The 15601-nt window shown below is 38.0% G+C and overlaps 3 protein-coding genes across 4 annotated transcripts; all 3 read left to right on the top strand.

Moving 5' to 3' along the window:
• The first annotated feature begins 715 nt into the window (after nt 1–715).
• LOC107903185 (neutral ceramidase 2) lies at nt 716–3899 on the top strand. Its single transcript, XM_041092663.1, has 9 exons — nt 716–1026; nt 1107–1315; nt 1410–1715; nt 1843–2098; nt 2181–2439; nt 2537–2662; nt 2751–2814; nt 2941–3110; nt 3220–3899. Exons 1-9 carry the CDS (start codon nt 716–718, stop codon nt 3778–3780), a joined length of 2262 nt encoding a protein of 753 aa, XP_040948597.1. The 3' UTR covers nt 3781–3899.
• Nucleotides 3900–4466: 567 nt separating this feature from the next.
• Nucleotides 4467–11801, top strand: LOC107905667 (large proline-rich protein BAG6). Of its 2 annotated transcripts, none has more exons than XM_016832366.2 (18): nt 4467–4806; nt 5562–5713; nt 5840–5957; nt 6672–6779; nt 6879–6997; nt 7113–7193; nt 7532–7693; nt 7774–7840; nt 7920–8074; nt 8652–8816; nt 8890–8961; nt 9133–9253; nt 9344–9625; nt 9844–9944; nt 10035–10247; nt 10329–10952; nt 11063–11224; nt 11428–11801. In XM_016832366.2, the coding sequence occupies exons 2-18, from the start codon at nt 5585–5587 to the stop codon at nt 11497–11499; spliced, it is 2751 nt and encodes a 916-aa protein (XP_016687855.1). In that variant the 5' UTR covers nt 4467–4806; nt 5562–5584; the 3' UTR covers nt 11500–11801. The 2 variants fall into 2 exon arrangements, with proteins under 2 accessions (XP_016687855.1, XP_016687856.1); XM_016832367.2 differs by having other exon boundaries at nt 4473–4725.
• Nucleotides 11802–12549: 748 nt separating this feature from the next.
• On the top strand, nt 12550–15363 carry LOC107905668 (cytoplasmic tRNA 2-thiolation protein 1). Its single transcript, XM_016832368.2, has 10 exons — nt 12550–12817; nt 13010–13124; nt 13237–13379; nt 13549–13668; nt 13939–14051; nt 14131–14223; nt 14332–14372; nt 14517–14583; nt 14679–14790; nt 14959–15363. Exons 1-10 carry the CDS (start codon nt 12719–12721, stop codon nt 15121–15123), a joined length of 1068 nt encoding a protein of 355 aa, XP_016687857.1. The 5' UTR covers nt 12550–12718; the 3' UTR covers nt 15124–15363.
• Nucleotides 15364–15601: the final 238 nt, after the last annotated feature.

A 15601-nucleotide genomic window follows, 5' to 3' on the forward strand; every position in this document is an offset into this window, starting at 1 on the left:
AGAAGTTCAAGACCTCTATTATATGTGCCTAATGGCTAATTTGACAATAAAAATATTGTTTTCTTATATCTCTCCATCACTCCAATTACAAGGTCACCAAATTAAGAAAAAAAATAGTATAAATTTTCATTTTGTGAAAAAAACAGATTGAACCTTTCTAATCCTTGATAAAACAGATTAATCTTAGACCTTTTCAAATTTTTATGATGAGATTGTAGACTTTTCCAGGGAAGTTGATTACCCAAGGCTGAATTATATAATTTATCGTTTGTTGTGTCCCAAAATTAGCCCCTTTTTGCCTATGCAAATGGGTATATGTATAAAATTTTGAAAACAAGCCCTTTGAGAAAGATTTTGAATGAATATATATTGAATGCACTTTGAGAAATATGTCTGCGGGGGTCCAAAAAAAGATCAACGCTGCCGCAGAAGCAGCATATAATACGTTGAAAATAGACAAAGCCCACGCTTTGTCAATCTCCTTCATGCCGAACAACCCAAGAAATGATGCTTCTTGTGCTCAATTTTCAAACTAATCTAGAAATGTATAGACAAAACGAGATGATCACGACCCTCCTTTTATTATTCCATGAGCCGAATCTGTTTCACTAAATACTAGGAAACATTATCGTATGTGTGTAAAAAATATATATATATATATAGCTTCATGCGTGATGGATTATCTAGTGAGGAACACACTTTTTAGACTGACAAAATGCATAAGCACCAGCATTTGTTACCGATTTTTGTTGCTCTTTGTGCAGCTTTTGCCTTGATAGATGAAGTTGATGGCGAGTATTTGATTGGAGTCGGAAGCTACGATATGACGGGTCCTACCGCTGGGGTTAACATGATGGGCTATGCTAACATAGATCAGAATACGGCCGGAATCCATTTCCGACTACGAGCGAGAACTTTCATCGTTGCTGAAAGTTCTCAAGGTGCAAGGTTTGCTTTTGTTAATCTTGATGCAGGCATGGCATCGCAACTTGTCACTATAAAAGTGCTTCAGAGACTCAAAACAAGGTAATAAACCAAAGCCATGCAAGATAAGATTAACATATACGATCCACACCGTTTTAGATGTGAAATGTTTGCTTTTGAAGGTTCGGAGATTTGTATACACAAGAAAATTTGGCGATCAGTGGCACGCATACACATGCTGGGCCTGCTGGTTACTTGCAGTACGTGGTTTACTCTGTTACTTCACTAGGGTTTATCAACCAAACGTTCGATGCGATTGTCACGGCGATCGAGCAAAGCATTATTCAGGCTCACAACAACCTAAAACCTGGCTCAATCTTGTTGAACACCGGTAAGCGTTTTTCTACTTCAAATGGTTGATTTTCTTTTCCATGAAGGTATATGAGCAGCATGACTAGCAAGCATCATGACATGTTTTTCTGTAGGGGATGTGGAAAATGCGGGAATAAATAGGAGCCCAAGTGCGTACCTGTTCAACCCTCCAGAAGAAAGGGCTAGATACACCACCAACGTTGATACAACAATGACCCTGTTGAAGCTTTTGGATAGTGCAAGCAATAGGAGCATAGGTGCATTCTCCTGGTTTGCCACGCATGGAACGTCCATGAGCCGAGAAAACAGGCTCATCAGTGGAGACAACAAGGGCGCCGCTGCCAGGTTTTTTGAAGACTGGTTCACTTTTAGCAACAATTCCCTCTCTACTCGAAACACCAAGTTTTCTACCATTCAAAGTAAGCATATCTCGGATTGCCCTCATTATTGTTGTTTAAATTCAGATAATGATAAAAAAAGAGAACATTCCATGCACTGTTTGATAGACATCGTACTTGCTTTTGACAATATTTTCGTGTGAGAAAGACATCAGCACACTAAGAAACAAAGCTCAAAAGATCAAGGCCACGGGAGGAAAACCCTGTGGGAAAACAACCAGCCAAGGCTTCAAGGTGAGAAAAAACGATGGGTCCAGATTTGTGGGGGCTTTCTGCCAATCAAATGTTGGAGATGTGACCCCAAATGTGCTAGGAGCATTTTGCACAGACACTGGCAAGCCTTGTGATTTCAATCACTCGTCTTGTAATGGCAATGACCAGCTTTGCGTGGGGCGTGGCCCTGGGTATTTATACCTTATACAACATATTCTTTTTAACTTAAATGACTGTTTGCCTAGTTTTTTTTAACTTAAAAGTGTGAAACAGATACCCAGATGAAATATTGAGCACAAAGATCATAGGAGAGAGGCAATTCGAAAAGGCCATGGAGCTATTCAGTTCTGCTACTAATCCTTTGAGTGGAAAAATTGATTACCGCCACGCGTATATAAATTTCACCAGCATTGAAGTGCAATTGAATGAAAGTACCGTGGTAAAGACTTGTCCAGCAGCTGTTGGAGCGGGTTTTGCTGCTGGAACTACAGATGGGCCCGGAGTGTTCGGTTTTCAACAAGGAGACACCGAGGTTTGCACTTGGCAATTGGCATCCATATCGGACCATGACTTGCTGTCTTGGGTCTGTCGTCCTTGAACCTAAGATTTTGGTATCTCCCTGTGTGCAGATAAACGAGATGTGGAAACGATTAAGGGACTTGTTGAAAGAGCCTAGCCAGTATCAGGTAGATTGCCAAAAACCCAAGCCCGTTTTGCTTAGCACTGGCGAAATGTTTGTCCCCTATGCTTGGGCGGTAAGACCATTTTTAAAGAGCCGTAAGCTTGTGGTCCAAATACGAACCCTTTCTTTGTTTTGTCTCACACCACTTCACATTTCTGCAGCCCGCTATACTCCCAATTCAAATTCTGAGGTTGGGGAATTTTGTTATCTTATCTGTGCCTGGAGGTTTGCCTTCTCTTAACAGATCACTTCACCTTCCGGTCTTTGACATATTTATCTTTACGTGACTAAGGTTTTAGTGCTGACATTAGTCATTTGCCCGAGATAAATGCTCCACTAATTACACTGCAGAGTTCACGACAATGGCTGGTCGGCGGCTGAGGGAAGCAGTTAAAGAGACATTGATAAATAACGGGAATGGAGAATTTGATAACGAGACACATGTTGTAATGGCAGGGCTCACAAACACTTATTCTCAGTATATAGCAACTTTTGAGGAGTACAAGCAGCAGCGATACGAGGTAAGGAAATGGAAGACTACAACAACTCGGATCAAAACAACCAATCTAGTTACCTGCTGCTTTTTGTTTCAATATCTCACATGGTCCTATATGGAATTTACATATGTAGGCTGCTTCAACACTATATGGTCCTCATACATTATCAGCTTACATCCAAGAGTTTAAGAAACTTGCAAAAGCAATGGCTACTGGAGAACAGCTCGGTGGAACCGGCTTGTCACCTCCGGATCTTTCCTCTGTTCAACTCAGCCTCTTACAAGATCCTCTAGGAGACTCACCGCCCCCTGGCAAAAGATTTGGAGACATGCTGCAAGATGTTGCTCAACCAAAAGGCGGATCATTCAAGAAGGGAGATAAACCGAGTGCTACGTTTTGGAGCGCTAATCCAAGATATGACCTGCTGATAGAAGGCACATTTGCAGTAGTAGAGATGCTTCAAGGGGAGAGGTGGGTTCCAGTGTACGACGATGACGATTTTTGCTTGTATTTTAAGTGGAATGTAACAGTTGATAACGGTAGTTTGTATGGTTTAGCAACCATTGAATGGGAAGTGCCAGAGGATGCTGCTTCCGGTGTTTATCGGCTCAGGCACTTTGGATCGTCTAAGAAAACGAAGGACTCTCCAAATGAGTTCTTTACAGGCGCATCCAGTGCATTCACAGTGTCATGAACACCCTCAGTGTACTCTGCATCATGTTTAGCACAAAATAAGGCAAAGTTGTCCGCTGACATAAAGTTTTCTGAGATTTGAAATCCAGAAAACTCTGGTTTATTGAAATTGAACATTTTAGATGTAAAAATATTAAATGATTTTTGTTAATAATTTTACATCCAAGTTGATTTTAGATGTAATTTTTATTAATTATTAAAAAAATTTAAACAGTTATTTAATATTTTTATTGACGTGGTATGTCACGTCAATATGCTGTTATGTGCTATCCCCTGTACTGTCGTGTCAACGCCTTTAATGATCAACTAATGATTGTCGTTAATAAAATAACCTAATTGATTATTTTTTTATTCGCTAAAGACTCAATAAAATATATTTATTTTTAAGGACTTAATTAATATTTTAGTTTTTAGTAAAAGAATTTTTTTAACTTAAGCCATATACAAAAGTATTTAATATAATGCGTCTATTTCTTTGTGGAACAGTATCGATATAACTGATGATTCGGAACAACCAATGTACCAAGCTAGGAAGCTGCATAATAATCTAATGGCGTAGTGAGTATTGGAATTTTAACGTTACAATGGGCTGGGGTTCAACTTGTTTTAGGGACATGGGCTGGCTAATTCGTGCTAGTAACCCCGTGGCGCATAAAATAGTTTTAACTTGATAGATTCTTTTAAGCCCAAGAATGCGGAGTGAAGTGAAGATGGAGGACGTAAAAAGCTGAAAATAATGAGCGGTAAGTAACGACTAACAGAAAAACGACGTCATGTTGGCGGTTCCCGTCCGCATCACGAAATGCGCCGCTGCCTGGTCTCCAGTAAAATTCTTCTGGGATTAAATATAGGCTAATGATAAACAAAGGCACCATTGGCATCGTCGTAGCCAGCCTCGTCCGCTCCTAAACGTTGCGATTTTCGGGAACCCTACCCGTCCATTTCTGTACGCATCCCATTGCTTTTTTTTTCATAGGTCAAACCGAATTTCTCAGTTCTTCGATTTTAACCCCCGCACGCCAGTTAGGTTCGTGCTTTTGATTCCCTTGTTATTTTTCTTCTTGGTTCTTAGATTTGGACTTAACCCTTTTAGCCCTGTCGTTTTTGAAGGATTTGATTTAATGCGCATTTTCATGATAATTCTTTCTCTTGGTTTATTTTTATCTTATTTGATTAGTTCTAGGTTCTTCTATATGGCGATTGCTATGTGATTGTTGATTGTTGATGGGATCATCGGTTCTGATTTGTTGCATTTGGCATTACACTGAGCAATTTTCTTTTTCCCTTTCTATTAAAAAGACAATCAAATCAATGTTGGTTATTATATTGGTTGTACAAACATGTACCTTAAAATTATAGGAACCTTGACTTTTGCTAACCATTGCAAAAGCAATTGTTTCTTGTAAGTTGTAATGCATTGCTTGAGGTAAAGTATATTGCTAATGCTCAAATGGATTGATAGATGAAGTTCCAAAGTTGCAACAAAGCTGTTAGTGTAATGCAGATACAGTCCTTAGAGCATTTATTTTTTAAGAGATGTTATAATTTTGTTTTATTCCATTCTCCTTATTTGTCTTGCTAGACAACTAAATATTTTTCATTTGATAATTAGAGAATAAACTAGACAAATAACTGTCTTCTGACCTTGGGCGGTGATTTATTATGATAGCAACATTTTTTGGAACTTGGTACATTTTGGCTGATGATAGTTACCTTAGGAATTTGAATTAGGGAAAAATAAGGATGGAAATAGAAGTATTACTTTTTCTTTTGCTGTTCTAGGTGATAGAAGCTGTTGAAGTGCTATGGCAGATCAGCACTCTAATGAGGGTCTGATTACTGGCAATGTTTCTGGGGAATCTTCGAATGCACTAATAGAGCTCAGGGTCAAGACTCTGGATTCACAGATATGTAGTCTTCATGTTGAAAAAAATGTAAGCGCTTGCTTTCTAGCTTACGCATTCTCAATATTTTCCTGCAATTCAGTGCGGCCTTAATTTTTAAGAAACATGTGCCTCATCCAACTTTTAGCTGATGACTTGTTACTTGGATGTATTCAGACATCAGTCTCTTTGTTCAAGGAGAGAATAGCTAATGCAATTGGTGTTCCAGTTGGTCAGCAGCGGCTGATTTTTAGGGGAAAGGTCTTAAAGGATGATCATCTCCTTTCTGGATATCGTATCCTATTATTTATGTTGTTAGAGAATTTCATTGTTGCAAGTTAATCAGATTTATTTTAAATTAAAAGTTTTCTATCTGCAGTTCACTGCTGGACCTTCTTAGATGCCATGTTATTGAACAGTTTAATCCGAATTCTGTAATTTGAAGCATGAGTGGTGCGTGTATTTATAGCATTACTAGGATTGTAGAATAGTTCTATATTCAGATTGGTTTTATTCCTAACAAAATATGTAGACAGCTATTGGTGGTAGCTGCTTATGCAAATTGACCCATTACGTTTACAAGCAGCGAGTCTAAGCAGCGGTTTTCTTTTCCCTTGTTTTCTCTTGCTATCCCTTTCATATTTTTGGTTAGTAGTTATACCATATGTTCTTATCCTATCAACCATGCAAAACTTGGGCAACTCTACATCATATTATCATTCCAAATTGATTACAAAGTAAATAGCATCAAGCGATCAACTATTCTATTTCCTAGTCAGTTCATGTTTATTGATGCCAGAATTGAAAATAATCATTTACCCAAATATTGGATGTGACCTTTGTGGTAAAGCAATACCTTGTACTTAATGGGAGATTTGGTAGCTGGTCAATAATTATAGTTATTGAAAAAGAGAAATCAAGATATGAGTATCACAACATCAAGTGCAAGTTTGCAACTCTGTCTAAGTTGTGGTTCACTTTGTGCCTTAAAATCCTTCACTGGTTTTAGATGTTGAGAATGGTGATACATTGCACTTAGTTGAAAGACAGCCAACACAATCACAACCTTTGTCTGAAACAAGTTCAGGAGATACAAATGGAAATAACAGTAATGAAGGTATTGATATTTACATTGGTGCTTGTCTGGTCTGTGAAGTTCAGAGCATTTTACTAAAAGCTGCGGCTATCAAGATTTAATTGAAAAATGAATTGGCAGGAAATGATGCCAGTGCAGGCATTCCTCATAATCGTGTTGGGCAGATCTTGCACAGTGTGGTTCTTGGGACCTTTAATGTTGGAGATCAAGGTGAAGGCATTATTCCAGACCTTACTAGGGTGAGTATTTTCTTTATTTTATTTTATTTGTGGAGCATTTCAGTTCAGGTCAAGTGTGTTTCATTCTTTAATTGACATGTGAAATCAGTGATATTCTTTATTACTTGACTTATAGGTTATTGGGGCTGTTTTAAATTCTTTTGGAGTTGGAAGCCAGCCTTCTGCTACTAGTACCACCAGGCAGTCTTCAACCTCTGTGAGTAATGCTTGATTTCAACATTTGACATTGGGTGGCTTAGAAAAGGCATGATTGCCTTTCACTCAATGCATATTTCCCCGTCTCCTTCCTGTTTTCACAATTGCTTCAGCTTGAAGAATATCAATTTTTAAAAAAAAGAAAATTTTACTATTAACTCTAAAGTACATGCTAATGATTCAGATGTTGCTTGAGGGAAACTAGAAAAGAATGTAATGGTTTTGTAGGGTTTAAGCAATTATTGATATTACTTCCGGTTTCTTAAGTGGACAATTATATAGAATGTTCAAAGGAATTAAATAATCTGTATATACTGCTTAAATAAAGCTCTCTTTCAGGCTCCTCAAGGAATTTCAACAGATGGAGTGCGTGGTGGTGGGCCTGGTGGTGAGAACCAAGCAGGAATTCAGACACAGTCTCCCCAATCATTTCCAGCCGCTACTCAATTCATTCCTGTTCCTCTTACTGCTGCACCAATACCCGTTCCTTCACTTAATTCGGTTGTACAAATGAACTATTCATTTTTCTAGCAGATTATACTCTGGTTGTTATCTAATTCCAAAATTTCCTTTTTCTCCAGCCAATTCCTGATTCTTTAAATACGCTCTCAGAGTTTATGAACCACATGGAAGCACATTCTCCAAATGGTGATATTTTAAAAGGCATTAACTCACAGATCTTTTCTGAAAAATAGTTATAGTAAATAACTGCTGCTGCATTATGTAGGTTATCAACTGCACACTTCTGTGACTAACAGAAGAGAGCAACCAAGGGTAGCATTACCATCGGATGCACGGGGTTTTCCGACACCTGAAGCATTGAGCATTGTAATGCGACATGTAGAACAGCTTCTCAACAGTCATGCTATTGCTGCGTTGTCTGTAAGTATTACGCCTTATGGTTTCTAAGTTAACTATTTTCCGGAATGTTTGAAGCTTTTTATTGGTAATGTTTTTGAAAATGATGTTGGGATTGATGTGTTATCTTGGAGACTAGTTTCTATATATAATTTTATATCCTTATATCCATTTTCCATTGAAACCTATGTCAATTCTCTTTCACATGTTCTCATTTGATTTCCCAATTTGCCTCACTTGGTCCAAGAACCCGGGAGAAAGAGGTTATCGAATTCTTAATTGCCATGTACTTTCTCATGTCTGGAGCAATATGCTTGATTTATGATATATAACATTTTAAGACATGTAAAATCATGGCATTCTCTGCGGAAAACTTTTGCATGTTGTAAAGTTCATGATTACATGTAAGATTGTTGCAACTAAGTTTGCAATATAAGGTCTTTTGGCTTTGATGCAGGTAAATTATGAAGTGGAAAATGTGTATAACTGACACTGAGGATTCTTTGCACTGAATCTTTCACATACCTTTTCTTTTTCCTGTCAAGTTTGAAATGTTTAACATCTGATAATATGCATCTTTAATTTGCTACAACTTTTGTAGCATATTGCAGGACGTATAGAGCAAGAGAGGAATTCTACTGATCCTGCACTGAGGGGGCAAATTCAAACAGAGTCTGCGCAAGTAGGTCTTACAATGCAGCATTTAGGTGCGCTTCTTTTAGAGCTTGGTCGAACCATATTGATGCTGCGTATGGGGCATTCTCCTGTATGTAATCACTGGCATTATTATCTCCATTAAAATGGTAACATGTCACTAAAATGTTTTATGCAATTTATAGGCGGAATCTTCAGTCAACGCTGGACCAGCAGTATATATATCTCCTTCTGGGCCAAATCCTATTATGGTTCAGGTTTGCTAAAAATTTATTGGCATTGTGTCGATTTTGTCAAATAACTGCAACTCTGAGCAATGCAATCAAGCATTGCAGATACTTTCATGTTGTTTAATCCTGTTAATTTAAGTGTTTGAACTCTCTTTGGGATCCTGCTAATCATGCAAGCATTGATTTGTGGTTTTGCAGCCTTTTCCCCTTCAAACCAGCTCCCTCTTAAGTAGTTCCAATTCTCCACCAAATTCTCTTAATATAAGTCCGGCTGGGATTGGAAACACTCCAAGGAACATTAATATCCATATACATGCTGGTGGGTAATATCTGCTTCAACTCAGTCTGTAATGTTCTTTAAACTGAAGCAAAGTGACTTCTGTTGTTTAATAATTACCATTATTATCAGGCACCGCACCGGCTCCTATGGTTTCAGCAGTTGGTAATCGAACAGGCAATGGGGGAGGGGTGCAAGGGGAACATGGTAATAATGCTGGTCCTGATCCAATGCGGGTTCTTCCTGTGCGAAATGTTATTGCTGCTGCTCACCCTGCACATTCCACTGGTGCAATGTCCGGTGTAGCACAATCTGCACCCACAGATTCATCTCTATCCTCTGCTCTTGCCGAAGTCACTTCAAGAATTCGAGACCTTGTTAGTAATATGCAGGGGCAGAACCAGGGTGCATCAGGTAGCTGGCTATTAATTGTTTTTAGATACTAATAACTACAATGTTACTTGTTCATATGGTATGTTAGTAACATGCAGGGAGAGAACTGGTTTGCATCTGATAGCTGGGACTGAATGGTTTTGGGATGCAAACAATGACAATGTTACTTGTTCATATGGTATCTTTTCGTTTTTAGGGTCAAAGCAAAATCTGATGTGGATATATTGTATCTGGTGCAGGTGATGATGCTGGAACTGGACAGCCTGATAATATGGCTGCTAGTGGAGCAGGGGATTCTAGGGTTGCATTACTAGCAGATCTTCATACAACTGAAGAACAGGTGTGCTTTGTTCACAATAAAATAAAACGACCTTATTTGCAGCCATCTGTTTAGTACTCTAACCAGTACTCTGTTACTATTAATGATCAGTCACAACCTCAACTTGCTGAACATAGTAACAATACTACTGAGAGTGGTAAGAGTTCAAAGGATGTATCCACTGGCACAGTTGGATGCCCTCCAAGTTCAAGTGGAGAATTCTTGGTAAAGTCAGAAGACCCTTCAGCAAGTGTCCAGAAATCCACTGAGGAAAATGCCAAACCTGTTCCACTTGGATTGGGGTTGGGAGGATTGGGGCGTAAGGTGTGATGTCATTTCTTACTTCATTCTAAATTATTTATGTTACTACCATCAAAAGTGATAACATGGTATCATTGTGGTCAGAGACGGGTCAACCAGGCAAAATCATCTCTCAGTACTAGAGATACTGGAACAACTAGCTCTTCTCTTGATGAGAGCTTGAGTGCTAGAACGACTGGTCAAAAGATTTTGCAGTCACTTGCATCTCAGAGCTCTTCTATGAATAGGGTGGAAGATGATTCTTTGTCGAGTAATCCTGGCATTCAGAGTAATAGATCGTCAGGAGTGCAAAGTTCTGATGATCAATTAGATGTTGCTAATGCTGTCTCTCAAGTTCTTCAAAGCCCTGCAATAAATGGCTTATTGGCTGGGGTTTCTGAGCAGACTGGTGTTGGTTCACCAGATTTTTTTAGGAATATGCTGCGGCAACTTACTCAAAGTCCACAAATCATGAACACTGTCAATCAAATAGCCCAGCAGGTTGATAGCCAGGATATTGGAAACATGTTTTCTGGATTGGGAGGAGGACAAGGTGGTGGAGTTGATCTGTCAAGCATGGTCCAACAAATGATGCCTATTGCTTCTCAGGCCCTTGGTCAAGGGGCATCTGCACCTCCGCCATTCCATGCTGTAGAACCTAAACAGCAGGTCCATCATGATGGAAGGAGGTCTAATGCAGCTGATAAACCTTGTGATAGTGATTTTCAGGTTTTTCTTAATTGAATTTCCTGTTTTATTTTTAGCAACTAACAGTTAATTAGTGTGTAATTAGTAAGAGATGCTGACATGGTGGCTATTGTATCTGGTATTTCTTCTAGGATAACATTCAACAAACAGCTCAGAGGATTGAGCAATTAAATTCGCCCTTTGATGTCTTCCATGCAGTTGCTGAAATTGCATTTCAGGTATATGGCATTGACAATGGGAGGAATACTGAAGAATTTCTGAGTGAGTTGTGTGGTGATGAGAGTCTTGCTGAGGTAGGTTCTGTGGTTGTGCGACCTTTCATACTAGTCTTTAACGTCTAATAGTGTTTCCTAGCAGTTAAAAGCGCTTGCGGTTAAAAAATGCTTCCATAATGGGGAGAAGGAAAAAGGACTAAGACAATGTTGTCCATTTAGTCTGCCTAATGTTTCTTGGTGATTATTGGCTTGGAACTCATTGTGTTTTCTGACTCGTCCAGGAATACATAGAGATGCTACGGCAGGACATTCGTCAAAGATTTCAGGATAAATGTGAGGAGGATCAGTGCTAGCTCTTCTTCATTACGGAAGTTCGAATATAATTTGTTAAAGTTCTGAAAGGTCTGCCTCTAATTACCTCCTCTCGTACTAGTGGGGGTGGGGTGTCATTTTTTCTATGGCTCGTAGTCAAGAATCCATGCACAAACCTAGGCTTTTCTTGCAGGGGCTTGTTTCGTATGCTCTTTAAGTTAACATTTGATCTGTTTGTTTCAAATGTTTTTCTTGTTAAATTGCGCATCAAATTGAATGTCATGATAACAGCATCTGTTTCCCTTCAAGTGGTATAATTTTCAGTCGTTTATTCTTCCTTTTAGAGTGGGTTGTTCTTTGAATTAACTACTCATCTTCTACGTCGGGGCCAAACAGCCCTAGTGATCTATTTACAATTTATTCAATAATGATTGAATTGGAAGACATAGAAAATGAACTGGAAAGATTAATAAGTACAAATAAATACTAATAATTATATAAATATAGGTCAATTTTTTAAAAAAGGGTTTTTGAAATATTAATGAGCTTCTCAATAAATTAAGGTTTTGTATTTAACTTGAGTGTACTAAAAATAATAGAAATGTTTCGCGGAGATGAACCCGCATCAACCTACTACAAAAATAAACATTCATATCCAAACACTTAAATAGCATTGGTGGTAATACATAGCAATAAAATCACTCAATGTAAGAAAATTAGACTTGTATGAAATAGAATAATTATTTAGCAAAATGTACCGATAATAATGACTTCAAAGTCGGCATCTAGGGTAACCAACTTTCAGTTTTAATCGAAGTCAAGAAGATTTTGTGTGTTTTTTTTCTTTGGTGGGAAATACTGGTATTGATTTTATTATTAAATTATGATGACCAGTTATGATATTCTTCTATTTTTGGTCAAAGCATACAAGTTTTTAGAATTCAACTAAAAAAATACAATTATATCACAAATAATCTTTCATAATTATATCAAAACTTTAATACGAAGAAATTAATAAAATCAAATCTTACTTTGGAACCTATTAACATTATATTTAAATTGAAAAAAAGTAAAATTTGTTTTCTTGGGTCAGATTAAGCTTTAAAAAATAAAGCATATGAAAAAGTGGTTCAAACGATTTGCTTTATTTTTACCGGGTTTCATTTCTGTCTTGAACCCCACACTCGTGCCTAAGGAAAGCGGTCAAACCACCGTGAATTCTTCACCTCAGACGCAGTTCTCTGGAAACATCCGTCATTTATGGAAGCCGATTCAAAGCCAAAGAAATCCGGAGCTCGACTGTGTTGCGTTTGTAACCAGAACAGGGCTGCCCTCAAAAGACCCAAAACCCTAGAGCAGGTATTGTCTTCAACTTCCCCATCCGTATGCTACTTATTCATTTCAAACATGCATCAAATTCCACTGTTCAAGATATGCAGGGTTTCATTTATTTCATTGTTCAAATTCCACTGTTCATTTCAAACATGATCACTTTCGTTTATTTCATTGTCTTCTATTTTCTTGGATGCTAAAATTATGCAATGGTTAAAGATATGCAGGGAGTGTTTTTACGCGGTGTTTGAGGAGGAGATTCACCAGGTAATTTTGGAGAACCAGCTGTTCAAGCCTGGTGAGCGTATTGCTATCGGTGCCTCCGGGGGGAAAGGTTAATCTCTTTATATAAGCTGATATAAGCACCATTCACTATCATAGCAACAAGTTCTTTTTTTTTTTCCTTCTTGGCCTTCTAATAATATCTACTGCTGGGGTTGTCGCAGATTCCACTGTCCTTGCTTATGTGTTATCGGAACTGAATCGACGACATAACTATGGCCTTGATCTTTTTCTTTTATCCGTTGATGAGGGCATAACAGGGTACAGGGATGACTCACTTGAAACTGTCAAAAGAAATGAACTTCAGGTCAGTTTTGTCTATCTTGTTGAGTTTAATTCCAAAAAACACATTCTTGTTGCTTCAAAAGTAGATACTTTTTTTTTTCTTGATGCTTCCCTGATAACTGTTTCAAGCTGTTTGCTTTGATTGGTTTGAAGTTTTTGATGTATGGTTCTTCTTCTTGTCTGTTATGCAGTATGGGCTGCCCTTAAAAATTGTTTCCTACAAGGATTTGTATGGATGGACAATGGATGAAATAGTAAAGATGATTGGCTTAAAAAATAACTGCACATTTTGTGGTGTTTTCCGCCGTCAGGTATATGAGCTGCCAGTTTCGTTATTTCTGCTGATTCTGATAGGCTGTAGGTGTGTACTAATGAAACTACATGATTAGACCTTCACATCTGAATTTTAAGATGGGTCCTTCTTCCCCAATAACTCGTTCATGAACTTGGTCCTATTAGCAAATTTATATACAACCAAGTCCAACTCCAATTAGGGGGTTTTATCTTCTGTCTTTCTAGCACTTTGCATTGTTGTTGTGGTTGAGGATGGAATGACTTGTTTGACTTTGTTTTTGTTAAAGGCCCTTGATCGAGGTGCTGCATTGCTGAAAGTTGACAAGGTTGCTACAGGACATAATGCAGATGATATTGCTGAAACTGTCCTTTTGAACATATTACGAGGTGATATTGCTAGGTAATGTATTGGCTGTTCTTTTTGTTTCCTTTTGACTCAATCGATTGTTTATCTGAGATAATTGCTTTTACTCATGTAGACTGAGTAGATGCACTTCAATTATAACTGGGGAAGATGGACCGATTCCCAGATGCAAACCTTTTAAATATACCTATGAGAAGGAGATCGTGATATATCCTTGAAATGCTTGTTGTTCTGGTAGTTTCAATAGTGAATTTATTAATATTCGTTTCTCATTATGGCTTATGCTTGGTTGCCAAAACCTTAACAAGTTCTCCACGTATGCTTATTTCAAGAAGCTGGACTACTTCTCCACCGAATGTAATTGTTTTTTACCGTTCCTTTTTGTGCCTTCGGATTATGATTGTTTGAGTTTTCAACTTCTTTGTTAAGGCTTATATTTAGATGGCATTGCATATCCCATAATATTGCACTGACCAATGGTTGGTATTGTTCAAATATCAGGCATTTATTCTCCAAATGCATATCGTGGGTTTGCTCGTGAATTCATAAAAGATTTGGAGAGAATCAGGTTCATACCTTTGTGTTCCTGCTCTAGTCTCACATCTGTTAAGTTTGAAAATTTTGTAGTTGAATAGTGATTACATTTGTGGCTTACAATTGCAGGCCCAGGGCTATCCTTGACATCATTAAATCAGGTGAGGATTTTCGAATTTCCACTACAACCAAAATGCCTGAGCAGGGAACCTGTGAACGATGTGGTTATATTTCTAGCCAGGTGACAGATGCTTTTACCTTGCCTGACACCTTATAATTGTTTAAACTTTAGCATGCATTTGATATGCCTTATTTATGATAAAGTTCTGCCTTGTACTGGAGTGGTTTAAGCACTGATAGCTGTCTGCAGTATAGTTAAAACTGATCTGATCTTATACATGGTATACAGAAATGGTGCAAAGCTTGTGTCTTGCTGGAGGGGCTGAATCGAGGTTTACCAAAGCTTGGCATTGGTCGTAATCAAGGCCTAAATAGTGATGGTAAGAAAGATAGAAAAAGAGATAGCAGAACGCCAAGTATTGAGAGCAAGCAATGTGGAAGTTTGGAATTCTGATCCAGAGTTTTAGATTGCTTATGGAATTATCAAATTGTTGTTTGATTGGCCACCCAAGATCTCATATCTTCTCTTTTTAGAGCTTCCAAATGAATAGTTAGGCAAACAAAAGCAGTTAATCGCACTGTTTGAGCTATTAGAACTAATCATGGAATAGGGAGATATTGTGTTCAATCATTTTTGGGATGAGCAACAGAGGATCGGTTAATAATTATATTTAGTATATAAGCTAAGATCTCACCGGCGTCTAATTTAATTTTTGTTGCTTTCAAATTTCTAAAACATGGACAGTTGCAATATTCTTGGATTAACTTTGAATTATACTTTTGTCAATGCCTTTCAGCTAAAATCTCAAATGGTATGGTAATACAGGAAGAATCAGTGCAAGAGGGCCGGTTGTTTTGCACAAACCAAGTCAACCCAGAAGATCAATTTTTTGGTTTCTACATTATAAGAAATGAAAAATTGAAAGGAAAAG

The sequence above is a fragment of the Gossypium hirsutum genome, chromosome D05 (genome assembly GCF_007990345.1).
Source record: "Gossypium hirsutum isolate 1008001.06 chromosome D05, Gossypium_hirsutum_v2.1, whole genome shotgun sequence".
NCBI classification, from domain to species: Eukaryota; Viridiplantae; Streptophyta; class Magnoliopsida; order Malvales; family Malvaceae; genus Gossypium; species Gossypium hirsutum.

Coding starts and splice junctions, on each gene's coding strand:
- LOC107903185 (XM_041092663.1), top strand. CDS start 716: ATGCATAAGCACCAGCATTTGTTACCGATTTTTGTTGCTCTTTGTGCA. Junction 1,027..1,106: donor CTTCAGAGACTCAAAACAAG/GTAATAAACCAA, acceptor TTGCTTTTGAAG/GTTCGGAGATTTGTATACAC. Junction 2,663..2,750: donor TTGTCCCCTATGCTTGGGCG/GTAAGACCATTT, acceptor ACATTTCTGCAG/CCCGCTATACTCCCAATTCA.
- LOC107905667 (XM_016832366.2), top strand. CDS start 5,585: ATGGCAGATCAGCACTCTAATGAGGGTCTGATTACTGGCAATGTTTCT. Junction 9,254..9,343: donor TAATATCCATATACATGCTG/GTGGGTAATATC, acceptor CATTATTATCAG/GCACCGCACCGGCTCCTATG. Junction 10,953..11,062: donor CTTGTGATAGTGATTTTCAG/GTTTTTCTTAAT, acceptor TATTTCTTCTAG/GATAACATTCAACAAACAGC.
- LOC107905668 (XM_016832368.2), top strand. CDS start 12,719: ATGGAAGCCGATTCAAAGCCAAAGAAATCCGGAGCTCGACTGTGTTGC. Junction 12,818..13,009: donor GACCCAAAACCCTAGAGCAG/GTATTGTCTTCA, acceptor CAATGGTTAAAG/ATATGCAGGGAGTGTTTTTA. Junction 14,373..14,516: donor GGACTACTTCTCCACCGAAT/GTAATTGTTTTT, acceptor TTCAAATATCAG/GCATTTATTCTCCAAATGCA.